Source organism: Bos grunniens, chromosome 7 (assembly GCF_055505025.1).
Source record: "Bos grunniens cultivar Pamir isolate PY7600 chromosome 7, Bosgru_T2T1.0, whole genome shotgun sequence".
Classification (NCBI taxonomy): Eukaryota; Metazoa; Chordata; class Mammalia; order Artiodactyla; family Bovidae; genus Bos; species Bos grunniens.
The window spans coordinates 19,028,947-19,055,573 of NC_141171.1; the positions used below are offsets into that span (position 1 = coordinate 19,028,947).

At 53.4% G+C, this 26,627-nt stretch overlaps 1 protein-coding gene across 6 annotated transcripts in view; it reads left to right on the forward strand.

Moving 5' to 3' along the window:
* PTPRS (protein tyrosine phosphatase receptor type S) overlaps nucleotides 1–26,627 on the forward strand; it is a 110,879-nt gene that overhangs the window by 59,247 nt on the left and 25,005 nt on the right. For 4 of the 6 annotated variants that reach the window (XM_086410008.1, XM_086410009.1, XM_086410007.1 and 1 more), the window contains 6 exons: nucleotides 6,549–6,659; nucleotides 17,453–17,722; nucleotides 18,589–19,170; nucleotides 20,180–20,313; nucleotides 20,589–20,733; nucleotides 26,227–26,532. In XM_086410008.1, the coding sequence (XP_086266134.1) occupies nucleotides 6,549–6,659; nucleotides 17,453–17,722; nucleotides 18,589–19,170; nucleotides 20,180–20,313; nucleotides 20,589–20,733; nucleotides 26,227–26,532 (1,548 nt within the window). The remainder of the gene's footprint in view (nucleotides 1–6,548; nucleotides 6,660–17,452; nucleotides 17,723–18,588; nucleotides 19,171–20,179; nucleotides 20,314–20,588; nucleotides 20,734–26,226; nucleotides 26,533–26,627) is intronic. The other 2 variants (XM_086410011.1, XM_086410012.1) reach the window with 1 other exon arrangement.

Below are 26,627 nucleotides of genomic sequence, written 5' to 3' on the forward strand. Positions count from 1 at the left end.
TCTGAAGGAATACAGAAAGGCAGCGCTCATCTGCAGCCTCGGAGGGGAGAGAGGGTGTCTTTGGAGCCGAATCAGTGGGGATGTAATAAGGTGGAGACTGACGGGGTGATGGGGAGCTATGGCAAGTTCTTCAGTGCCTGAGTGGAGCCATAGCTGACTCAGATATGCACAGTGATGGGGGCTGCTGAGACCGTGGGGGCAGAGTGTCCCCAGTACCCAGGCAATGGGGTCCTAATGGGGTACAGAGAGTTGCAGGTGGTGGAAAGCCAGAGGAGGATAGGTATCTCCTGTGCCCCTGCACTGGGGACACAGTGGGGGACAGACAGGCAGAGGTGATGGGGAGCTGTGGAGGGTGTTGAAGGAAGGCCATCTTCAGCATCTGAGCACTGGCTGTATAACGGCACGGTCGAGGTACTGGGGAGCCATGGAAGCCGGCAGGGGAAGAGTGTGTTCTGAGCTGAAACAGTGGACGTGTCCTGTGAGGATATAGTGAGGTCCAGACAGGTAGGAGCAGAGGCGAGCATAAAGCAAAGGCTAGAGAGTGTTTCCAGTGCTGAAGCAGTGAGCATCTGCAGAGGAGATAAGGGCATAGACAGGGAGTGTAATGGGGAGCCACAGAGGGCTGCAGAGAGACAGCATCTCTAAGACAGGCAGTAAGGATGTGATGGGGCACTAGTTGGTCCACCCAGGCTAAGGGGGCCTTGGGACGGAGCACAGGGCCTGGGCCACCTTGGGGCTAGGCACTTCCACATTTGTGTCTCAGCACAGCAGCCCCACGCCCCGCCTGTGAGCCCACCTGTCTGGGGAGCTCTGTGTGCGTTGTGTCTGTTGTCACACTGCTTCACGAACCTCTGTGTGTGTGTGTCCAGGCTCCCCACATGTCCCGACTTAACATGTAGGCCATACCATCGGCACACAGGTTGCCCTCCCCCTGCCAGAGCAAAATTTGTCCGCGTGCATCTCAGCCACACGTGTGTCTGCGTGACAGCCCCTCTCACGTGCATGTCTCAGGCTGGTCCTTGTGTATGCACACATGTGCACGGGCACTCCTGCGTGCTTTGGTCCATTCTGAAGACATGTGTGGGTGTACCCCCTTTTTCCCTTTCCCTCTTCTCTGAGGGCCCCCACCCTGCAGCCAGTCTTGCCTGAAAGCCTCTCCATCATTCTCAGCGAACCTCCCCCGCCACTCACTGCCCAGCCTCGTCTTCCGAGGAGTCCCGCTTGCCCATTTCCTACTTTCTGCTCCCCCCAGCAAAGACCCAAAACCTCAAAAGGGGCAGATGTTAAGCCCAAAATTTCTTCCCTCGAGAGACGTGGACCTCACCCTGGGAGAGATGTAGCTTTCCCGGTGCCAACCTGTCTGAGGATATTTGCAGCTTGCGGGGTTCAGCTGGAGGAGTGGTGGCAGCCTTGGGAACCCAGTTGCTTCTCTGCTGGTTTCCACCATTGTCACACCAATATAATGACATGATTGAGTGTGGACCCAGGTGCCCGGTCACCTGGGCAGGTCCTCCTCTCCGGGTCTCAGTGTCCTCATGAAATGTGCCTACTCCCTAGCGTCACTGTCTGGGGCCCCTGACAGGCTGCTTGGCCCTACCAGGAGCTCAGTGAACATCAGCTGCTTTAAAAATCATCATCAAGGGGCTTGCCCGGTGGTCCAGTGGTTAAGACTCTGAGCTTCTACTGCAGGGGATGCAAGTTTGATCCCCGGTCGGGAAACTGAGATCCCACAAGCCACGTGGCGCAGCCAAAAAAAAAACACATTGTAATCAATCTAATTATTATTACAACATCCCCTCCCATCCCCAGAGGATACAGGCTTCTGTATAACCACCCGTTAACGTTCCTGTTCTCTTTTCTTGTCCCTCTGTTGTAAACGTTCAGAAACCTTTGGTAAGTTTAATTTCTTCACCATGTCAACAACTAACGCCCCCCTCTGTGTCCCCTACCCCACCTCCTCCCCTCAGACTAACGGCCACCGTGACGGTAACTGACCCACTCCACGTGGCATGTCTACTAACGTCTCCCCACCCCCACCCCCACCCCCCGGCCACTGGCCCTCCCCATCTGGGCACCAGGGGGCTGCAGAGAGAAGAGCCTAAAAGGAAAAGAGGAAAGAAGGACAAGACCACAGGGGACTCACTGGAGCTTCATACGTAACATACCCACCCCCATCCCCCTTGCCAGCCTGGGCCTTGACACTGCTAGAAAATATGAAGGTACAGAAATTTAGGGGCTAGATGGAGGGGGAATGTTCCGTCTGGGCTACTACTGGGTGCATCTTGTTCTCTTTTCCAAGCATCCAACCTGAAGCCCCTGAATCCAACTGCTGGGCTAATTCTTACTAAGGTGAGAATGACCAATACTGACCCACAGTAGTAACTTCTCATCCTCCTCGGAGCAGAAGGCAAAACAGCCTTTAATACCCTTTCTCCGTGTGTGGTCTTCCTCTCAATATAGTGACCATGGGCTATTATGGCCATCTTGGGAAGTTCTGTCCTTCCCTCTCTGGGTTCTGTCACCATAGTCTTAGTGAAACAGCCCGAGCAGGAGCTGACCTAGATTCCCACTGACCCGAATTTCTCCTCTCCACAGTACAGCCTCTGGCAAATTCCCCTTCCCCCTCCTCTCGCCTCCTTCCTCTGTATGAAGAGGGGGAGTGGCCCCATTAGACTGGGGATTTTCTAAGAGATAATATAGGACCCTCCTAAAAGTTCTAGAAGGGCCCCAGCCTGGGAGGCCGAAGAGCTGGGTTCAAGGCCCGCCCCTGCCTCTGACTCATGGCGGGACAATTCTTGGAACTTGTGGGCCTCAGTTTGCCCCTCTGCAAAATAGACTGGGGCCAGATGGAGAGAGGTGTGTTTTCTCTGCTGTGGCATTGGGGGTTATCAGCTGTCATCAGCACAGAGAGAGGGGGAGGGGCCCATATCACTCCTGAGGATGCAGAATTCTAACCAGGGGCTACCATGTCTGGTTTCCTGAGCGGTCCCAGCCCCCAGAATCCATAGAGACGCACAGTCCTTTTCCTCTTTTCCTTTTGGAAATTAGAGATGCTGCAAGGCCCTCCTCCTTCCCTCCATCCCCTTTCACCACCCTCCCCTGCCCCTCCTACTTGGCCTGTCTGTAACATCTTCCCTTTGCTTAATTAATGCCCAGTCCTGGGGCACTAACCCTTCTCTCCACCCTATCTCTAACAAGATTCCCAAGACCCGCCCCCCCCACCCCACCCCGTTGTTCCTTGTCCCTCCCGAGAAGGAATCTAGGAGGGGAGGTCATGGACCTTCCGCCCTCGGCCCAGAAGGAAGGCAGCCGACAGTGCCAGGCCAGGCCAGGCCAGGTACCTCCCTGAGGCAGAGCCACGCCCCTCTGGCCAGTCCACAGGGGCTTCTAGACTCAGCCCCTCCTTCCCCAAGAGATTCCCGCCTTCTGTGGGAAGCCCTCCTGATTGGCAAGCCTTCAGTGCCCATCCTCCTCCTGGGAGCCTTGCCTCGTCTTCCTGGACAGGGCCTGCAGGGTCCATAGACCCAGGGCTGCCTACCTTAGCCCCCTCCCAGCCCTGGGGGCCAAGTGGACAGGCCTGGCTGGTGGCCCGGCCCCGCCTCCCTGGGGCCCCGCGGCCCCCCAGGACTGCCTTCTGACATTCACCTGACTCTCTCTGCTTCCCTTACAGAAAGCACTCCGATCCGAGGTAAGAGGCTCTTTCCTCCCCACCCACCCACTCACGGTCTCTCTCACTGCCCGCCCAGCCCCCAGGCTCCACAGGGGGCTGCCCCAGGCCCCCCTCCACATGTCTCCTCCTCACCCTGCCCAGTGTCCATACAGTCTCTGTGTCTGTGTCACCGTCTGTGGCTGGGGGCTGAGTGTGGCCATGTTGGCCCCTCAGGTCACCTGGCCACAGGGTGTTATGTCCTCCGGAAGGTGCAGTGCCTCCCATGCCCACCCAGAGCGCTGAAGACTGCTCTGGATGCAGCCCTCATCCATCTCTAGCCTTGGTTTTCACATCTGTACAATGGGTGTGCAGAGGAGGGCCTTCCAGCTGTGGAGCTTAGATCTGGGTGATGTGGTATGGGTGTGGGGGTCCAACTCTCTGAGGGAGCAGAGAGTCTCAAAGGCAGCCCCACGGAGCTGCCCCAAAGTTAGACTAGAACAGGCCTGGGTGGGAGCCCTAGGGAAGGGTCTGAGTCTGGTCCTGACTTTGCCATGAGTTGCTGTGTGACCTGGAGCAGGTTCCATGCCCTCTCTGGGTCCCCATAGTGGTATCTGCCTGCCTGCTTCCCTGGAGCCTTGAGATTGGTAGGAAGTGTTACATAGGGACAGAACCCTAATCCACAGCCCCTAGAGAGAACTTCCCCATCTGTGGGTTCCCCCCACTTGTGTGGGACAACCACAAACAAAGCTGAGAAGGGGTGTTTATTTGGGACCACGCACTGGATTTTTGGATTCCTGGTGCCAGGGACTCTAATCAAAACCTGTGATCAGAAAAAGAAAAGAAAAAAGTTTAAAAAACCAAAAACAACCAGCTGTGATTGATATTGAAGGTATTCCCTCATCTTCATGTTACTCATAAGCAACAAGTTACAGGGTCCAGGCCTGTGATTCTAACAAACTTACAGATAGTCAGTTTAATTAACTTATGAAAATGAAAACTTGGGTCCAGGCCTTTGGTTTCAAACATACTGTGGAAATCTCTGCCTCATTTTTATTGGTTCATGGGTGATGAAGTATTTGATCAAGGCCCATGATTTCAAACATACTTAGAGATGTTTGCTGGACTTCACTTACTTGCGAAAATGAAGATTTCTCCCAGACCTGTGGTTTCAGATAACTTCAGGGAAATCTTGGCCACATTTTCATTTACTTGTGAACACTGTAGTGTCCATGGCCTTGTGCTTTCAAACACTGTTAAGAAGATTCATTCATTTTTCACATGTTCATGGGAAGTGAAGTCTTCCATCTGGACCTGTGACTTCAGACATATTGAAAGAGGTAGTCTGCCCTGGTTTCATTTACTTGTGGGCACCAAGCCCCTTTATTTGGGCCTGTGATTTTAAATATGCTTAAGATGGAGCTTCTCTGTTGGTCCAGTGGTTAAGACTTCACCTTCCAGTGCAAGGGGTACAGGTCTGATCCCTGGTTGGGGAGCTATGATCCCACATGCCTCATGGCCAAAAAACTAAAACAGAAACAATATTGTAACAAATTCAATAAAGACTTTAAAAATGGTCCACATTTTTTAAAAAAAACTTTAAAAAATCTGCTTAAGAAAATTGACCACTTCTTCAAATTCTTTATTGACTCATGACCAACAAATTCTTTAATCTTGTTTTATGATTTCAAACACATTGGAGGCATTTCAGCCTCAACTTTATTTGTGCAGATTAGAGGTTTTCCTTTAGACTTCCGATTTCAAACACTTGAAAATTCTCCCCATTAACCTCTGAGCACCGTGGACTTGGGTCTCCGTCTATGATTGCAAATACACTTAGAAAACTCATTCACTTGTGGATCCTGAATCTAGACCCATGGTTTTGAAACAGGTCCATGAATTCAGACTGATTGATGTAGATGACTGTAAGTCTGGGGAAATTCATTCTTCAATTCGTTTCAAGTACAGAAAGCTTGGATCCAGCTCTTTGATTTCAAACTTACTTGATGTATTGCATTGGCCAAAAAGTTCGCTCCGGTTTTTCTGTTACATTGTATGGAAAAAGTCCAATCGAACTTTTTGGCCAGCTCAGTATACCACTCTCAGCATCCTTTGCTTTTGCTCTCATGGAGAGGGTAACCCAGTTCTGAAATCTAAGCACCCTTGAAGAAATACAACCCTGTCTCCATTTACAAGCACCGTGGGCTTCGAGGCCTGTGATTCCAAACATACTTGAAGAACCCAGACCGCATTCACTTACACACTGGTTGAAACGAACAAGCGACCACCAGCTCCCTGAATTGGCACCTTGGTTTTTTTTGTTTTTGTTTTTTTTAATTTTATTTTGTACTGGAGTATAGCAGATTAACAGTGTTGTGATGGTTCCAGGTGGACAGCAAAGGGACTCACCCATATACATATACATGTATCCATTCTCCCCCAAACTTCCTCCCAGGCTTGGTACATCACTGGAGGTGACCCCTTCAGTGTCAGGGGCTTTGGAGCAGCTGCTGTGGATTGGGACCGCCAACCTGCCCTCCACCTCCCCCTGGCAAGCATCATTTGGCACTTTCCTAAATGCACCTCAGTTGGCACATATTCCCCCCATGCCCCAGCTTTGTCCTTCAACGTGGCAGTCATTCACAAGGTCCCAGCTGAGGGTGGAGGATTGGCCAGGCATGCGGTGTGTTCAGGATGGGCCAGAATTGGGGTGGGGAAAGGCAGGCAGCCAGGGAGGCCCTGACCCAGTGGGGGCTTCTAGGGTGACTCAACTTTTCTGTCTGCCTCTCTGGCCCAGCCCAACCAAGAGACAGGCTGGACGGAACTCTGGGACAGCCCTCCCGCCATTCCCCCAAGCCAGGGACCCCCCTGATGGGCCAGGCCTTGTCCCCTTTTCCCACAGGAGCCCTGCAGATTGAGAGCAGCGAGGAGACCGACCAGGGCAAGTATGAGTGCGTGGCCACCAACAGCGCCGGCGTGCGTTACTCCTCACCCGCCAACCTCTACGTGCGAGGTAGGGCCCCCCGCCCCCACCGGTCCCCTTCCTTCTCGGGCTCACAGCCTCCGGGCTCCCCTGCCCCCTGCAGACCCCAGCAGGCAGGCCCACCCCGGGTGGTGGCTGCGGGACCTTGGGCGAGGCGGTGTCCCTCTCTGGACCTCAGTTTCCTTGCCTGTAAAATAGGGGCAGCTTCAATTCCCCCACCCCCGTGCCTGGTGACTGCTGTCCCTCGAGCTGCAGGACGTTGGGGTGGGGGCAACAGGAGGGGATGGGGCGGGGCCGGAAGGAGGGGGTCTCTGGTGGGCCTACAGGGCCGGGGGAGCCTGCAGGCCTCTGCCCCACCCTGCCCACCCGCCCGCCCATTCGAGTCAGCTTCTGTGGTGTGTCGTGCGGTGCTTCCCTTGCTGTGTGCTCGCTTCGCTTCTCCAGACTCGTGGCCTCGTACCCGCTTCACCGCCCCGCCCTCCAGCGCCCTCAGTCTGAGAGTTGGGGAGGAGTCTTCAAGGCTGCCCCTGCCGGCCCCACAGCCTCAGTTGTCCCCAGAGCCTGGTGCTCTCCCAGTCACCCTCAGAGGAGGATTCCTGTAGGCAGGTGTCCCAGGGTTTGGGCTGAGGCTTGTCGGTTTCCCACTTGGTCACACCTGGAAGCGCGGGGGTCCTTGCCCCGGCACCACCACCCCCAATCCAAGGAGGGCCTGGGAGTAGCCCCTTGGTGTCTCCTCGAAGGTGCCAAGTGGGGGTGCTACCCCTGCTCCTAGATGCCTCTGTGGGACCCCATCTCATCTCTGGGTTGGTTCTCTTCCGTCCTTTCGGAAATATTCATTTGCCGCCTCCTCCATCTCCTATGTCCCCGTGGCTGTTTCTGGTCAGATCTGTGGTGGAAACAGCTTCCACCTGCCAGGAAATGGGGTCCAGTTCATCCCCCGGGGCTGCCCCCGAGTGGCTCCATATCCTTGATCCCAAACCACCCTTCTTTGGACCTCCCTTCCCCGATTTGACACACCAGGCCCCTGACCGTTCTCCACCTGGGAGGTCATGCAGCTCCTCCCTTAGTGGGAGACCCTCAGGTCCTCAGTTCCCCCCCTACCAGACACAGCCCCCACCAGCCCTGAAGCAGCACCTTGGCCGCCCTTGGGTTCTGCAGCTCGCCTCTGAGGAGGAGGAGGCGTGGGGGGCGGGGCTGGGGACCTGGGGGCGTGGGTGGGCAGGGGCCACACCTCCGGTCTGCTGCCATGGCACCTCTGGTGAGTTATAGCGCGTCCATGACTCCAGTTGACTGGTCTTCGTCTAACCTGCTTTATTTCTCTGCAAACACCTGGGAATGGGGTTTGTAAGTCTGGCAGGGCTCAAGGAGGACAGTGTGGGGCAGGGTGGGGGCGGGCCCTCTAAGCAGGGTGCACCCAGGGAGGGGGGCCAGCCTTCTGTGTCCTCAGTGCCCCGCCCCCTGGAGGGATGGTCCTTTCTTTAGGGGGTCCGGCCTCCCATCCTTTGCCTGGGCCTCAGACGCTCCAAAATTGAATTAAAAAAAAATCGTGGAAGGCAAATGTAGATCGTGTATGTCAAGGAAAGACGAAAAGGTCGTTGCTGTTCTTTTTGTTTTTTAATTTTAATTTTTTTTTTTGGTTTAAAGAAAAAATTCAACAAACTATTGCAGCTTTTAGCCTTGGGAAGTCCTCTTTTTACTCTCTGTATCTCCCCTATTTTTTCTCTTCTCCCCATGTCATTGTGTTCTGCATCAAACCCCCTTTACATCCCTCAGAGCTTCGAGAAGGTTGGTGTGTTTTTTTCTTTTTTACTTTCTTTACCCACATTTTTACATTCTGAAAGTCACACACACACACACACACACACACACACGAAACACACACAGACAGGAACACGGACACACGCAGACATGCACACAGAAAATGATAGAAAAATGAACTTAAAAAAAATGACAGAATGCGAATAATGAGCTGAAAGCCAACAAAACAAAACAAAAAACTGCCAAGCGAGAGCAAAAAAAAAAAAACCCAGAAAGACACGAAAATCTCAGCCGCGCCCAGCCCGGCCTAGGGCCGGCCGCACACATGCGATGCTTGCATTGTGGTCGCCTATATGCATCCTTTGGTAATGTTGTTGCTAAGTTTTTTGCACTCCTCGTCGTCATGGTAACTTGGGCCTGATGCATGCTGGGAGAATGTAAAAATTTCTCTGCATGCCACTCTTGTCGATTCGGTTTGGTGAATTCCCAACGCCTTCTGTTGGAGTGTTTCTCGTCTTCCGTTCTGTTTTTCTCCTTTGGTTTCCTTCGTTTGTTTTTTTTTTCTTTCTTTCTTCTTTTTATTTAGTTATTAATTTTTGGTTTCGTTTTGGGGGAAAAAACCGATCAGTTCGTTTTTTTTTCCCCCTCCCAGCCCCTTTACCCTGCTCCTTCCCCCATCAAAGCGTTTGGTCTTTGGGTCTGTCTTGTGTTTCCGTGCTCTTGGGTTTCGATTTCTTGGGCTGAGCTGTTGTGTGGTTGTTCTCCAAACGCATTGTGATTTAAAAGCCAGTGTTCCTGTCCCAACTACCATCCAGGAGGGCGGACGGGGTCCCACAGCTGGGATGCTGGGGCAGAAAGTGACCACCTGGGCTCAAGAGCACAAAGGAGGTGGCTTAGACAGATGGTGGGAGGTCAGAGCTTGGGTGAGATGTGTGAGGAGAGAAGCCCAGTTTGTCTGACCTGACTGGCCAGCTACCTCTCTTATCCAGAGCTGATGCCTCTGTTCTTCAGGATGGCCATGTTTGAAGGGAGCTTAAGCAGGCACATTCCCTTCCTTCTGCCTCAGCATGAGACCACCTCCCACCTTCCCAGACAACCCAGAAACAGGCATTGGAAGCACAGCTGAATGGACAGCTGGCATGTTGAGTTCTTGTTCAGTAGAGCAACATGTCTAAATATGAGAAGTAGCCACCTATAAATGGACCATCCTCCCAAAATGATGCATGCTTGGCACATAGTCAGTGCTCAGAATGATAGCTGTTGTGATGACTTTCTGTGTCCTGACTGGGTACCGATATGGATCCACCCATCGGAAAATGCAGTATGATAGACTTTGGCCAACTACTTGTCCAGTCGTTCTGCCCTAGTGCTATGCCTCCGCCTCATAGGTGATGCTGGCTGCTTCCCCCACCACCTCCCAGACTCCCAGCCTAGTCACAGGCATCTTTTGTCCAGCAATGCAGCATGGTCACTTTCTGAGTACCTACGCATCAGAACTGTGGAATTCTGGAGAAAACCCTGGGGAACTTTGGGCACAGCCCCTCCCTCCCTCTCTCTGCCTCCCCAGCTCTCCCTCTGCCTCTCTCTCTCTCTCTCAGCTCTCCTTCTGTCTGTCTGTTTCTCTCACTTTTAAAACCTTTGGAGACGCTCGCTCCCGTCTCCTCTTCCCTCCCTGAGGACAGGCAAGCCTTTGAGAGCCCCATTCTAACCCCAAATAGAAAACCTGCCCCCTATAAAATATCTATTTAGATTTATAGCCACTGGCTCCCAGCTGACTACCCAACATAAATGACATTTGAGAGCTGAGACTAGCCTGTTTGGGGTAACCTTTTCCTCTCACTTGCCCCTCACCTGCCTTCTCTAAACTCCCAGTGATTAAGTTCAGGGCCGAGTTGGCAAGAAGATTTTAGATACAATAATAGGGGATTTATTTTTCCTGTCTCCTTTTGAATCCAGAGTAAGAGCTGCCAGGCAGAACTCTCCAAAAGATGTAGGAAAGAGGTCTCTCAGCTCCTTTATGAAAGCTGGGTCCCAGTGAATTGAAACTGAGAGGTGGCTGAGAGTCCCTGAAGACCACCTGGACTTTGGGGGCAGTATAGACTGGTGGTGAGAGCACAGACTTTCGACTTGAGGAGACCCAGATTCAAGTCCTGCCTCTGCGCCTTCTTGGCTGTATGACCTTGGGCCGGTCACTTGGTTGCTTGGAGTCCCTATTTCCTCATCTGAACAATAGGAAGAAGCATCAGTATGCCAAGCTCACAGGATAGTTGGGAGGAGTCCATGAGAAAATTACTATTCGTCTATCCGGTGCCCTGTATCGTGTGTGGCATGTAAGAAATCACAAGGGAGATTGTTGTGAAAATAGGAAAATAGAGTTCAAATAAATGGTCTGAGCAAGTCATTTCCCTTTGGGAGCCTCAGTTTCCCCATCATTATTTCACAGATACGTCTTTTGAATAAGATGCCTTATGGGAAACTGCTTTGGGAAGAATTGGAGGGCAAAAATTAATTCATTTGCTCAGAGCTCAAGTTTTGCTAATGCTTTTCGGAGCTCAGCCCATGGTCTCATTTTTTCCTGGCTGCAACCTCAATCCCATGAGATCAGTGGTCTCCCCAGATCCACATCTTTCCTCTTACTCCCTGTCACTCCCACAGGAAGTTCCGTGGCCAGAGTGTCAGAATGGGACAAAAAAAAAAAAAATGGAGGGAGTGCCAGTGACCCAGTTTGGGTGTTAGGCTACCGTTGCAGATACATACCAGCTCAGCAGAAGAGAAGAGCCACCTAGCATGTTCTGCCCTGAGAGCTATAAGCGTTTACACTGTTGCCAAAGCAACCAGTCCTGGGAATTAGTTGCAAGGAATCCCCACCTTCAACCTAGCTCTTCCTTCAGTTCACAATCTCCAGCTTCTACTGACCCTGGGTGATCCAGGGGGTGGAGTATTCAGATTTACCCTTCTCCTGAAGTCAGTTGCTAACATTCAAAGGACCCAAAGTCAGAGCTAGGTCCATTTTTTAAAATGCAGCTGGCAGCTGTAATCACAGAACCTCCCTAAGGAAAATGTAGCTCAGAATTACATTCTCCCTGGCTGTTGATTTTCTTTAAAATCATCAGCCTTTAAGGTGTGAATGAGTGGCTGAAGATGGTGTCTTTACCGTTTGGTCTAGTAACATAGCATAATTGAACCCTGGTGCACAGGACCCAGTGAAACGGTGTGCCACCCGCCTGATGACACGGGAAGATGCTAGAGCTGGAGACGCGGGAGAGAACCTTCTACCTGCAAGGGACTTAGGATGTTGTCAGGATTTTAGAAGGAGCCTGATGGGGCTAATTTAATGCTGGTTCTCAAATGCTGAACTAAAAGATGGGGACTCAGTATCTGATGCCAGAGGGAGCTCTAGATTGCCCCAGTTTTCAGGTGTTCTTCAGAACCCTTTATCTGCAGCCCATCCCCAGGCCCCTTCAGATCAATTCACAGCACGGCATTTTGTGGGGCAAATTGTTTTTAAAATTAAATCTCCAGCACCCAAGCCATATAATTGGTAGATATGATCTCCAGGTGTTCCCCTTTCCCCCCTGGCAGCCCCCAGACAGGAGTAGATAGATATTGGGCCTGGAATCACCCATCCCCATGACCTCCTGTATCTCCACAAAGACTACCACTGGGGAATGTTGGCAAGCTCCCCTAGTTCCTGCTGGTCACACCTGGCCTTGCCCACCCACCTCATCCTCCACCCCCCAAAGTCCCTGACATGACCTTGGTGGTAGGCAGTGGCAGATCAGAACCCAGCCCTTCTCCTCATCCCACTGTCACCCTGAGGGGAGAGGGGCTCCAGGGGTGGGGAGGCAGGCTGCTTCTCTGTTTGGGCATGGTGGATGGGGGCGGGGGCGGGGCCGTTCCACAGGAACACTGAGCTCTAGACACCTCTCGCCTGCTGCCTGCCTCACACCCTTTGCATTGCTGTTTCCTCTGTTTTTTGGGGGTGAGGGGGTACATTAGATTACACCTCGTCATTCAGAGAGCCCTGTGTCTCCGGTGGCCGCAGCAAGGGGGCAAGGGGAGTCAGTCAATTGGCAAGACACCGTGCCCCTTTTTGCTAGAACTGGAAAAAAAAAAATTGGGAGACAGAGAGTACCAAAAAAAAAAAAAAAAAAACCCAATAAAAAAGTATCTGTAGGGCAGTACAATGTCCAGCTCAAAAGGCCGCTGGTCAGCCTGTGGGCCGGGAGTCCAGCCAGGTCCCTCCAGGCCTTGCACTATCTGAGCAGCAGAGGGAGCTGGCAGTGGGAGAGGGGAGGCAGGATGGCACGGGAAGGGGAGAAAGACCACAGGGCAGGCCATGGAGTGGTACCTACCCTCCCTGGGCCATGGGCTGGGGTTCAGTGGAGGGGCTTTGGAGTTAGGCCTTGGACGCCCCTCCCCCTCCCCTGACAGGTGTAATCTAAGCCTGAGTAAACCCCATGGAGGCTGCAGAACTTCTTGGCACCTTCCCCTCCCTTCCCCGTCCTCATTTTGGAGTCTGGAGGAGCACCCAGCAGCTTCTCCCACCCCAAAATGCCCAGCAGATACCCCCGCCCCCACCCCACCCCCTCGGAGCTGCGGCTTGCTGACTCGTTGAGATGTCTGACACTGTTGAGTTCCCTACCTAGTGCTTCAATCAGATCACCTCACTTTTGAGTTTTCCCCCTCCTCCCCCTTCCCATCCCCTTCTCCCCTGAACCACGCCTCCCGCCCCCTCCCCACTTTTTTTGGTTTTTGAGTTTCTGCCTCTTCCTGCCTGGGGGAGGGGTCGTCTCCCGGTTGCTTTGATGGTTTTTGAGTTGTTTTTCCATGTGAATCGGGGTTTGAAGCGACCCATCCCCCCAACCCGCCACCCCCCCACCACCGCCCACCCTCCTGATCCCCGCACCCACACGGGTCCCCCCCACTGGGACCCCCCCGGCTACTCGGTGACGAGAAGAGCTGGAAACAAGAACCAGCTGGAGCGTGCTGAGGACCAAGGCTGGTGTGGTCCCCTTATAACCTGCCTGGACCCTCCACTCAGGTCGGTAATTGGGGGCGGGGGTCCCGCGGGGCCACTCCGTCCCGTGGGTTCCGCGCCCACCTTACTCTCTAACCTGCACCTCAAGCTTGCAGCCAGGGGTGGAAAAATGATGTGGGTGGGAGTCAGCACCAAACTGGGCAGAACACAGCGTCAGCCACCCGCCCTTGCCGACTGGGAGGATACCCAGAGGCCTTGTGAGGACCCCCCACAGGGGGAGGTTTAAGCCACCTAGTGCTCATGGGCACAGTCCTCCCCTAAGTCATGGCACACCAGCCCTCTTCTTGCAGCACACCCTTAGAAACCAACGGGGTGGGCGAGAAAGCAAGTGGGCAAAGTGTCTTAGGCGTCAGCCTTTACAGCGTATTGGCAGATCCGTTTAATTGATGGCTGCCGGCCATGCTGGGGATTTGTGAGCACCAAAATTACATTTGTTGATAAATGCCCTCCCACACTTAACTGACTTATAATTAACAACCCTGTATGGCAAGTCTTTTACATGTTCAAGATGTTTGCCTTGTGTCTACTTCTGAAAAGTGTTAGAGGTACCTTCCAAATTATGACACTCCTAAAGGAAGGTATTTTAAGATAAGATCAGATGTGAGCAGGGTCTTTGGGGTGTGATGTTGAGTTTTACACAGGGATAAATCTGGCTCCTATTTAATCTTTAAATCCTAAAGCTAGCTTTCACTCCTTTTAATGTTCCAGTAATCCCTTTCGGTATAAACCTTTTACTGATGGCTTCTGGACATTTATTATGATGGCTGCTGGATATTATTCAACTGGTGATTATTTAGTTGACAGATGTATATAGGTGAGGTACTTTTGCCCTCTTTGGTATCCCCAGAGGGTAAGGACACAAGTGTGAAAGAACCAAGAATGGACATGTGGCTATATAATTCTTGCTAATTACCATGGTAAGAGAAGGCTCACTTTATCTGGGAGGTAGGGGGTCAGGCATACTGGGTTTTGAGCTCTGGCCCTACCACTTCCTTTCTTTGTGTCTTCCAGCTAGCCCTAGTTCCTCTCTGGGCCTCCACTGCCTCATCCACAAAATGGGTACAAGGTCATTGGTCTCTCAGTTGGGAGGGATTCAACAGATATTCTTCCTATTGCTTTTTTTAAAAAACAAAAAACAACTCTGATTCATCCTGAAACCTCCTTAATGTTAAACATCTCATTGATCTTTCCAGCACCCTGGAAGACCAGAGGGAACTTCACTGGCCCCATGCCCAGGCTGAGCACCTACTATGGTGCTGGGCACTGCCCCAGTCGGCTTAATGACTTCAGCATATCACTGATGGCCTCCATTTCACAGAGGAGGAAACTGAGGCTCCCAGAGGATGAGGGCCCCTTCCCAAGGCCACAGGGCTATGCAACCTCATCAGCCCCCCACCCCAGCCTGGGCAGGTTTTCCTGAGGTCTTGAGGGGAGCACCTTGAACTGTGTGATTAGACTGATGTGGTCTCTGTTCAGCTCTAAACAAGCAGCAGGGAGAGTGTCACTGAGAAGTGGGGCTCCCTGTGGCTGGGTTGTTTTGCTCTGAAGGTTCTTTTGCCTATGAGGCTCTCACCTCTGAGGCCACCTCGAGCCTCTACCAGGGCCCTTGGGTGCTGGGTGGGGAGGCCAGATGCTGTGTTCTGCCAGGGTTGGGGGGTACCTTCCCGGGGAAGCCACAGCCCTCCTCCTTTCAGACCCCGATTTTCAGCCCCACACCCATTCCATGTTTTTTTTTTTTTTTCTTCTTGCTTTTTGGGTATTTTGTTTTAGAGGGTTTTTTTGTTTTGTGTTTTGAATTATGCCCCCACCCCACTTTGGTTTTTCATTTGTTTCTCCTGGTTTTGTTTTGGACGTCAGTGCCGTTTTCTGTCCTTGATTAATTAGCTCCCCCACGCTCATCCCCCATCGTGTTCTGTTTCCATGACAACGCAGCGTTTGGGCATCCCACTCGTGCCTCGCTGTGGATGCCGGCGGCTGGCCTGGACCGCGTCCGCTGGCTGGCCGGACCCCCCCATTCTCCCAACTCCTCCCGCCCTCCTCCCAGCCCTGCCAGAAAGCTGCCCCCCATCTCAGCGCCCTAGCCCCGCCGCCCCTCATTCCCTAGTCTGTCTGCATGGTCCCCTCTGTCTCCCCTCCCCCCATTCTGCTCCTCTGCTGACACCTTCCAGCTCCTCCATCCTGTCTCCAACGTGACTCTGGACTTTTCGTGGGGCTTCTTTTTCTGAAGGGCTGCCAGCTTTCTTGGTCCTCCCTCCCGCCCCCACAGAGCTCCCCTTCTTCTTCACCTCCTGCTGGAATTCAGGGAACAAGGCTTGAGATTTTTCAGCTCAGAACCATGCCAAGAGAGAGGAAACAGCGCTGCCTCCCTTTGCCCCTGGAGCCCCCTCCTCTGTAGGACAGGCCAGACCCCTCCACCACGAGCCCCAGTTTCATGTGAAAGTTACTTTGTGGTCCTGTTTAGCCTTGCTGAGCCTCCAGGCAGTCATCCCTACAGTTTGAGACAAGATTCGTTGACCTGCCCGAAGCTGGGGGCATATCCATGTGGTTTCCTGAAGCCAGGGATAACTTTGATCCAGCTAGAAGGGTTTACCAGTTGACCCAAGTCCTTTCCCCTACAGGGCTACATTTCCCATGGGGCAGCTGTGCCCTTTGGCAGTTTAGATGCCCATTCGTGCCCACCTCTTCCCCCCCTACACACCCAACCCAGAAACCCATCCAGCTTCCGAAAATGGAGCCCCCCGAAATGAATCCTGCTGCCTTCATGGTCTGCGAGATTGGGACAGAAGGCTGCATTCGCTTTCCCACTAAGAAATGCACAGGACCTGTCCCTGTTTCTCAGCGTTCAAGTTCATTCCCTCGTTTATGATTCTGATTATTATTAATATCCTACTTATTATTCTGCCAGGGCTGTGATGTGACAATGTGACGTGTCACATTGGGTCACATCCGCTAGAATTAATATGCAGCATTGAAGTGGGCCCCTTCCCCCTCCTTTCTCTCTCTACCCCTCCCTGTCTGTCCTGTTTTCTCTCTTTTTCTCTTCTCTCTGATTCCCCCCATGACTGTGCACTAAAGGCCCCTGAGATCCAGGCCTCTTCGCATTACCCTTCTCTCTCTTCCACTTTCTGCCTCTTCCTCTCTCTCTCTCTCTTTCTCTTTAAACCTCTCTCAACCAACCAACCTATTTTGCATGCTGTTTGTGATTCTGAGAGCTGCATCTATCAATGGAAACTTGTCAGATTCGACAGAAGCTTTTAGAAGGGTTTCTATACCCCCAAAACCACAAAAATTTCATTAGAGTTTCTCATCTTTTCCTGGAGGGCCCCCCTGGGGAAGTGGGCGGGGACCCCGGGTCACCAGGGCGAGTGGAGATGGGAGGGCCCCACATCCTGGTCCCCTCTGCCTGCTGCCCCAGCTCTTCCCATGACCTCCTGTGCCCTCGCCCCTCCCATGTGACCTTCCCAGAGCATCCCCCCTCCCCGGCCCCCACAGCCCCAGTCTTCTGAAGTTCCTCTGAGCCGGCAGAGGGGCTGCTCCCTGAAGCCACGTCTGTCAGCAAAGATGAGAAACCACTGATAAATTTTTGTGTTCTAACTGTGCTGTGGACCAGCCACTTTGGTCTCTGAAACCCTGTTGCTATGGAATAATGCTTCATGTCTCTTTTATTATATATCGATACCTCTCTCTATATATTGTTTGTGAAATTACCTTCCTTTGAAGTTTTGGTTTCTTTGTGTTGGAATTTGTTTTTTTAATTTGTTTCTTTTTTTGTTGTTATTTTCTTTCATTTGGAAGAAAAAAAATTTTTTGACTGGGGGGAAAGAAACAGCCCTGTTTATATTTAAATTGTTTTCCACTTTTTTTTTCCTTTTTTTCTTTCTTTCCTTCTTCCTTTCTTTCTTTCCTCCTGCTTTTCTTTCTTTTCTCCTCTGCATTCCGTCTACCCATCCCCCCCAACCCTGTGCATTTCCCTCCCACCACCACCCCCCTCCCCCCGCATCTCCCACCCACCCCACTCCCCCAGTCCGCCGCGTGGCACCACGGTTCTCCATCTTGCCCATGAGCCACGAGATCATGCCAGGTGGCAACGTGAACATCACCTGCGTGGCCGTGGGCTCACCCATGCCATACGTCAAGTGGATGCAGGGGACCGAGGACCTGACGCCCGAGGATGACATGCCCGTGGGCCGGAACGTGCTGGAACTCACAGACGTGAAGGACTCTGCCAACTACACATGCGTGGCCATGTCCAGCCTGGGCGTCATCGAGGCCGTGGCCCAGATCACAGTGAAATGTAAGCAGGGGCCGTGGGAGAGGCAAATCATCCCTGTACCTCAGGTGTAGGTGGGGCATAATGGTCGAAAAACTTCTGAGTTACTCTTCTGGCTTCAGTCATTCCTGGCTGTGAATAGGACAGTCAACAAATATTTACTGATGACAAATTATTGTGGGCCTGGCCCCATGGAATGAGACCCAATCTTGTTCTACTGAGCTCACAGTCCAAAGTGGGTGATACCATGTAGCCTGGCAATTATGATGCATGCTGATTAGGGCAGTGATAGGGGCCATGGAGCACCACTCAGACCACCAGAATAAAGGTGCCAGTTCCCAGGAAAGCTTAATCAGGGGAAGACTAAAAGTTGAACAGGAATGAGCCAAAACAGATGGAGAACATATCTAAGAAAAGGAAATAGCCTGTGTAAAACTCAGAGAGATGGAGCACTGGGGAGTAGGGAGGGATTACTGACTCGATGTCTCAAGTTTGTGGTGAAACTCAGAGGAGGGTGCCCCCAGATATTTTTTCTAGCTTTGGAACAGGGGCCAGCAGACTACAGTCCATGGACTGAATCTGGCCCTCCACTTGTTTTTATAAATAAAGTTTTATTGACACCTGCCCATTTGCTCACAGCTGGCTTGTGGCAGCTTTGGGGCTACCATGACAGAGCTGAGTAATTCTTAGCACAGAAGCAGCCACCAGCAATGCATAAGCCATATGCTTTGCCAATACCTGCTATAGATGGTAGGCTAGGGGTCATTAAGACAGGGATTACCACCAAAGAAATGATGGCTCTGAGAGGGCAGTCATGTGACTAAAAGTTACACAGCCTTGAAGGTTCACAGCCAGTATGCCTGACATGTGACCTTGCCTCCCACCCACAGCTCTCCCCAAAGCCCCCGGGACTCCCGTGGTGACAGAGAACACAGCCACCAGCATCACCATCACATGGGACTCAGGCAACCCAGACCCCGTGTCCTACTACGTCATCGAATATAAATCCAAGAGCCAGGATGGGCCGTACCAGATCAAAGAGGACATCACCACCACACGTTACAGCATTGGTGGTCTGAGCCCCAACTCAGAGTATGAGATCTGGGTGTCGGCCGTCAACTCTATCGGCCAGGGTCCGCCCAGCGAGTCGGTGGTCACCCGCACCGGCGAGCAGGCCCCTGCCAGCGCGCCGAGGAACGTGCAGGCCCGCATGCTTAGTGCCACCACCATGATCATCCAGTGGGAGGAGCCGGTGGAACCCAATGGCCTGATCCGGGGCTACCGGATCTATTACACCATGGAGCCGGAGCACCCCGTGGGCAACTGGCAGAAGCACAACGTGGACGACAGCCTGCTGACCACCGTGGGCAGCCTTCTGGAGGACGAAACATACACGGTGCGCGTGCTGGCCTTCACCTCCGTGGGCGACGGGCCCCTCTCGGACCCCATCCAGGTCAAGACTCAGCAGGGAGGTGAGTTGCCTGCGTGATGCACGACTTCTGGGGGATGGGAGGACGGAAGGATGTGGGACCCACGCCCCACGAGGCAGTAGGAGGCAGCCATACGGTGATGTGCCTCTGAGCACACAGAGGAGGCCATCTTACCTGGAAGCCACCACGAGTTTATTTGGCCTTTTTCAAGTATTTTCACGCTGGTGTTGCAATGCAGGAGGGTGTCCTTGAAAACCCAGATTTCTGGCTACCCTTGGAAAAGCCGATCTGGCAAGCCCACACACAGGGCTACAGTTGGTAGGGATGTATCTGAGAAAAGGGGTGTGGCCTCCGCTGGCCTCCCTCTCCTTTGTTATGCCCCTCCCTCATCCATCTCTGAGTTTGAGAACCTGGGTTTGCTGCTCTCACTAGAGCGATCCCTGCCCACTGGATCACTGAAATAACAAAGTATGTTAACCCAAAGTCCTGAAGGCAGGTCTCTCACAGTGCGGGCGAGGGACGGGGGGTAGGGGTGTGCAACATGTAGGTGCCTGGGCCCCAGCTCTCCATGGGTTTCTGGGCTTGGGAACCTCGAGTCCAGGAAGAGTCAGACCACTGCTCAAGCGAAGGGACAGGAGGTTTGGAATTCTGCAGCCATAGAACAGACACAGGGTGGATCTATATTTTCAGTTACGGGCCCCACCAATTTTCTGTTGAATTGAGGGCAGAGGGTGGATGCTGGGGTGCATTGAAAAGGGGATTTTTTTTTAATGTTTTCCCATTGGCAGCAGAGAGGATGGGGGAGTTGGGGTGGGCGGCTGACAACAACAGGCCACAGGGGGCTGTCCTGGGAAAAGAAGAGAAATGAGAACAGTGGAGAACATTCCAGGAGCATCCAGAACCTCATAACCCTTCTTGTTAGGGCAGTGCTAAGCTTTAGGGAGCTCTTTTGGGGGAGTGTGGGAACCTTGAAGGTTGGGTACCCTATGCTGGTGGACCCCCTCCCCAGCCTCTCCTCGATGATACCAGCCCTCTCGCCTCTCACCCACAGTGCCCGGCCAGCCCATGAACTTCCGGGCTGAGGCCAAGTCAGAGACGAGCATCGGGCTCTCCTGGAGCCCCCCGCGGCAGGAGAGCATCATCAAATACGAGCTCCTCTACCGGGAAGGCGACCACGGCAGAGAGGTGCGTGGGTGGCGTTGGGGAGCGGATGGCACTCGTCCCATCTCCCCTCCCCAAGCACCCGCTCTGGGCGGCTCTCCTGTCTTGCCGACTCGGTGCCTGAATCTCTCTCTTCCTCCTTCTCTTTGCCCTGTCCCTTGCTACATTTTCCACCTCTCTTTTCTCCATCTCCATCACTCTCGGTCTGTGTCTGTCTCTCTCCCTGATGTGTCTGTCTGCCTGTCTGTCTCTGTCTGTCTCTCTCCCCATCCGGGTCTCTCTCCTCGCCCCTCCCCCAGGTCGCGAGGACCTTCGACCCGGCCACGGCCTTCGTGGTGGATGACCTGAAACCCAACACGGAGTACGCCTTTCGCCTGGCGGCGCGCTCCCCACAGGGCCTGGGCGCCTTCACCTCGGTGGTGCGGCAGCGCACGCTGCAGTCCAGTAGGTGTCTCTTGGACCCCGCCCTGACCTGCGGGGGGGACCTGGCCGGCGCCTGTGCACTGACCCGGGCGGGGCCTGCCCAAGGGTGGGAGGCGCTTTGGCCCATCCCACCTCGCTCCTCCGCCTCGGGCGCACGAGAATCCTCGCTGAGCCCCACTTCGCCCGCCGCTGCAGTGAGGGGCTCACTCGTGGACCCCGCAGGCCTCAGTTTCTCCATCTCCCCTGGGGACAGCCATGGCCAGTTTGACTGATGGCACCTTCTCTCTCCCCTGCCTCTCCTGGGTTTGGGGCTTGTGGAATAATGGCCACGTTGCACCCATTTCACAGGCGTTTGGAGGGGTCCATGAGACAGTCGCAGCATGCACCCCATCCTTGCCAGAGAGCAGAGGATGCAGAGAAGACCCCACCTCCCCAAATTGCCCTTCTTGGCCCCCGAACAGGGGTCCCCATTGGCGGGGGCTGGGGTGGGGGCAGTCAGAACTGATGCCTGGTCCTGGGGGGAGTGCAAGGCTATCCAAAATATAGGGTTCTCGAATTCCTGGAGTTCTTTGCTGTGCCCGCCCGGCCTCCCTGTCACAGAAAGTCACCTTTTGGACAGAACACTGCAGCTGGCTCTGGGCCACACCGTGGCCCCTGCCACACTCCGCACCCCCTCCCCACCTGCTGAGCTCAGGGCCGAGTCCGGCCCCTCCTCCCGCCGCCTCCCTGCCTCCCCCTCCTCCCTCTGCTCCCTCCTCTCTGCTCAGTCTGGCCCAGGTGGCCCCCGCCATGGCCCCCTCCTTCTCCTCCCCCTGTTCAGTCAGTCATGGGGGTAGCTACCCCAAGCCTATGTTCCGGAAGCCGCCTTGGTGTTCAAACCTTCAGGCAACCCCTAGGCGTGTGCGCACAGGGGGTCACGGGTCAGTCGAGAGACGGCAACTCCGGCCAGAGAGTCTGAGCCGCTGGAATCAGGGGCTTCCTCGGAGACAGCACCCCGCCCCTCCTCCGCCCCCTACCCTCCTCCCTGCCCTTCTGGGGCCCAGCCGAGCGCTCCGCAACTCACAGGCGTGTTTGTGCGTGAGGCGATCAGTGAGGGTGTCCTGTGGCTTGGGCAGCCACGTGAGAGACCGGCACAGGTGCCGCGAAGGTGAGTACACGCTGGTCTCCAGCGAGTTCACAAAAACGGCCCACCCTGCGTGCACCCGCTAGCCTGTGCCAGTGTGCTGGGCTGTGCAGACAGTCCAGAGCCCAAATTCAGCCCCTAAACTCTTCACCTCGCTGCCACTGCTGAGAGGCACGCCTGTCAAGGAACCGGGGACCCGGAACCATGCCCCTCCCCAATGTGCGCGTCCACGCCACTCCGCCCCCTCCCGAGAAGTCACGCAGGTTGGGCCGGATTGTGAAGGAGGCGGCCGCCAAGGTCGTCAAGAAAGCGGTTTGGCCCATCCACACAAACCTCCGGGGCGGCCCAGGGCAGGGAGTGGGGGAGAAGGGACTCCCCACTTTGCACCCCAAGACGGTTGGGGCGCAAGAGAACTGGCAGCCAAGACGCAGGGCCAGGCGTATGCCCCCCCCTCCGCGGGGAGTGCGGGCTTCTTAGGCTGAACTCAAGGGTAGGTGGAGGCCAGACCACTCAGCCGTGGGTCTCCCCAGACACCGTCCCACCTTCCCGCCTTGTCAGCACCAGCCTGGAAATGCAGCGTGCCCACACTGGGGCCAGAGCAGGGCTGCACGCCCCACTTGCGGCCGGAGACCCACCCAGAGCTCGGTCTGGCCTTGTAGGTCAGCACTCCGCCATTCCCTCCCTCGTAAGAAAGTCTTGTAAGTTAGCAGTTGAAGAGTGGAAGGTAGGTAACCAGACTGGGAGTTTTCTGGAAGGCGTCTTTCTTTCTTTTATTATGGTTTTTCTCATCACCACCACCATCATGGTTGTTTCTTCTTTCGTTACGGTTTTGGTTTTGTTTTTCCTCCCTCTTTCTCAGCGAATCCATTCCTTCCAGCACATTTCTCAGTTGTTTTTTCTGCTCCTGCCTGACTCCCTGCTCCCCTGGGCACTTTTGGTTGGGGTGGCTGGTCAAGAAATTGGGGGGAGGGGCCCCCAAGGGTCTAGCTCTGCAAGAAGGAACTCCAGTGTTTCTCTTTAAGTGAGTCCAGAGAGTCATTCTGGCTGCAATAAGTCATTTGAGTGGCCTCTGGGGTCTCAGGTGGCCTGATTGATGGCTTTGAGGACAGAGGCCTCTGATTCATCTCTGTGTCCCAGATCTTGGCAGGGGGTATGCACAGAGTAAGTGGTCTATAAACACACATGATGAATAGTTGGGGCTGGTGAAGGTTCTATGACCTCAAGCCAGTGACCTCTCTGAGCTGCCCAGGATGGGAGGCAGACTCGAGTCATGGGCATTTGAGGGGGTGTGACTCCAGGCATCCTTAACTGGCCTGAGCTGATAAACACACTGGCTGAGTTCTGAATTCCCAGCTGCAACCAAAACAGCCTGTGGACAGCTGCTGAGCCTGTTTTCAAGTCCTGGCTCTTACCACATGCCCTAAGGGCAGGCCACTTGCCTTTTCTGGCCCTCAGTTTCCTCACCTGTAAAATAGGGCCTGGCACCCAGTGGGTACACAATCAACAATAATACCAGGCAGCCCAGTGGGCTTTGAAACCCATTTCCCAGGAACGTAGGGTGGGAGTGGAGGGGGGCTACTTCTGGCCGCCTAAGGAGTTGTGAGAATTAAATGAGGCACAATCAGTGGGCCACATTTTGAGTCTGTAAAAGGCCTAGACTGCTGGGCGTGCAGAAGATGCTTAGAATGTGAGGTTTATTATTAGTAATGGTTTTAACACAGGGCCTGGCCCCTAGTGGGTGCTCAGCACGTGGAGACTATTACTGATATTCTATAAAGCCCTGAACACACACAGTTGGTGCTTAATGCATGAGAAGTATCTCTGTTGTTTATCAAAGCCCTTAACAAGCTGCCTGGCACACAGTAGGTGCTCCATAAATGCAGCAGCTGTTTTCAGTCTAAATATGGATTGACAAGGTGCTGGGCCCAGAGTTGGCACTCCATGAATGGAGACTATTAATAGTTTGTTACAGGCTCAACCTGGTCCCAGGCACACAGTAGGTCCTCGAAACATGGGGGCTAGGATGATCACTTTGCAAAACCCTTGGCCCAATGGCTGGCATCCATATGTGCTCGATAAATGGCCTGGTGCTGGGCACATAGTAGGTGGTCAGATGGAAGCTACTGTCAGTCTGGAAAGACCTAGCATGGTGTCGGGCAGTTTTTGTCACACACGTGAAGAGCTCTGCAAGGTTCTTGGCTCTGTGTGTGTAAACAGTAGGTCTTCAATAAATTAGAACTATACCATCTTTATATAGGGCCATCAACACAGTGCTTGACACATAGTAGGTGTTTAAATTGTGGAGATTATACTGTTATCCAGTAGTAACAGGGCCTGACACATAGTAGGTGCCTAAGAGATGAGAACTATGAATGTTCTACAAGGCCCTTCATACAGTACCTAGCACATAGTAGGTACTAATACGTGGAAACTTTTTCTTTTTCCGTAAAGGCCTTAGCACAGGGCCTGGCATGCAGTAGGCACTGCCTAAATGGCAACGGCTACATTTATCATCAGAGGGCTGTTAAAAGACCAGCCTACAGTAGGTGCTCAATAAATGAGACATACTGTTGATCAGTAATGGGCTTAGGGTAGCATCGGGTGCACAGTAGGGGCTCAGAAGAACCATGAGTTATTAAAAATTTGGCATACAGTAGGTGCTAAATATGGCACACAGTAAATGCTAAATATGAGCTGTGTTACCTATAAAGCTCTAGCCCCCGGGCCATCAGAGTAGGCATCTAATACACAGGGACTTTTATTATTACTCTGTATATCCCCTGGCATGCTACCTGGCACACAGTAGGTACTGAAGATTCAGGCATTGTTTTCTTTGCAAGTGAGGCCAAGGAGTAACCATTGGGGTGCCCTCCAGGGTTTCTGGCAGTACAGGTTTTCAGTAAATGGATCCTCCTATTATTAACCTATGAAGCTTTTAGAGACACTCCTAGCACATAGTAGGTGCCCAGTAAGTGGGGCTTTTACTGCTGTTCCCTGGGCACGTAGTAGGTGTTCAGTAAACTATTGTTAACTGTTATTCCATCATTGGTGCTGTGCCCAGCATATAAGTAAGTGGAGCTTTTGCTCTTCATCAGGCACGGTACCTGGTACACAGCAGGTGTGCAATAAACATTTTACTTTTATTCTGTAAAGCCCTTGGTGTGGTGCTTGGCACATAGTAGGAGTTCAATAAGTACATGTTTTAACTGTTGTTTGGTGAAACCCTTGGCACTGTACCTGGAATGTACTGTGAGCGTGCTAAGTCTCAGTCAGGTTCGACTCTTTGCGACCCCCTGGACTGTAGCCCATCAGGGTCCTCTTGCCGGATTTTCCCAGCAAGAATCCTGGAGTGGGTTGCCATGCCATCCCCCAGGGGATGTGCCCGACCCAGGGAGAGAACCCGCGTCTCATGTCTCCTGTATTGGCAGGCAGGTTCTCTACCACTAGCACCACCTGGGAAGCCCTGACATATAGTGACTGAATTAACAGGGCTATAAAGCTTTGGTACCTGGCATGGCAGCTGGCACATAGTGCCCAGTAGATGAAGCTTTTATTGCTATTCCTTTGTCACAGTGCTCAGCACACAGTGGGTGCTAAGTAGATACATACATTTACTGTTATTCTATCCCTGTGCTATGCCTGGCATACAGTAGGTGTTGAGTAAATAAGAACACTTACTTTTAACTCTGCAAAGCCCTTGACATTGTACCTAGCGTGTAGCAGGGGCTCAGTAAATAGATGTTCTTACTGTTACTCTGCAAAGCCCTTGGCACTGTGCCTGGCACATAGTAAGTGCCCACTTAATGAAGCTTTTATTGTTTTTCCACTGGCACAGTCCTCAGCACACAGTAGGCCTTCAATAGATAAGTACCTTAACTGTCATTCCATCCCTGGTGCTTTCCCTGGCACACAGTAGGTGTTGAATGAATAAGTACAGAGTTGCTGTTATTTTGTGACCGGCAGATAGTTGGTGCCCAATAAATGGCGCAAACTGCTGTGTCAGTTGTCACCACGCCTGGCACATAGTAGGTGCCCAGTAAATAGGACTTTCCCTGCTGTTCCCCTTGGCCTACTGCACTGCACATGTGTGTGCTCTGTGGGGACTGTGGTTCCCCTGTCCCTAAGACCTACTGTGTGCCAGGCACAGCCCTGTATGCTGGACGCAGCCTTCTTGGCCAGCCCTCCCCGCGCCCGGCCCCGCCCACCCGCCCATCTCACCTTTGGTTGACACCCACTTCTTTTGGGTTCGACTTTTTTCTTTGGTTTGGTTCTGTTTTGTTTGTTATCATCTTCTTTTTTATTTTCTCTTTCCCATCTTTTGTTTCCCCACCCCCTCCCCGCCCATCCCGCCTCCCTTCCCCGCCCCCCACGTTCTCCCCCCCCCCCAATAGAACCGTCAGCCCCCCCTCAAGATGTTAAGTGTGTCAGCACGCGCTCCACGGCCATTTTGGTAAGTTGGCGCCCGCCGCCGCCGGACACGCACAACGGGGCCCTGGTGAGCTATAGCGTCCGCTACCGACCGCTGGGCTCGGAGGACCCGCAACCCAAGGAGGTGAACGGCATCCCCCCGACCACCACCCAGATCCTGCTGGAGGCGTTGGACAAGTGGACGGAGTACCGCATCACGGCCGTCGCTCACACAGAGGTGGGACCAGGGCCTGAGAGCTCGCCCGTGGTCGTCCGCACCGACGAGGACGGTAAGCACCGACCCCGGCCCGCGACCCCCAGGCCCCAGCCCGGCCCCCCGCTGCAGAGCCTTCCGCCCCTGGAGAACTGGGCTGGCTGGTGGTCA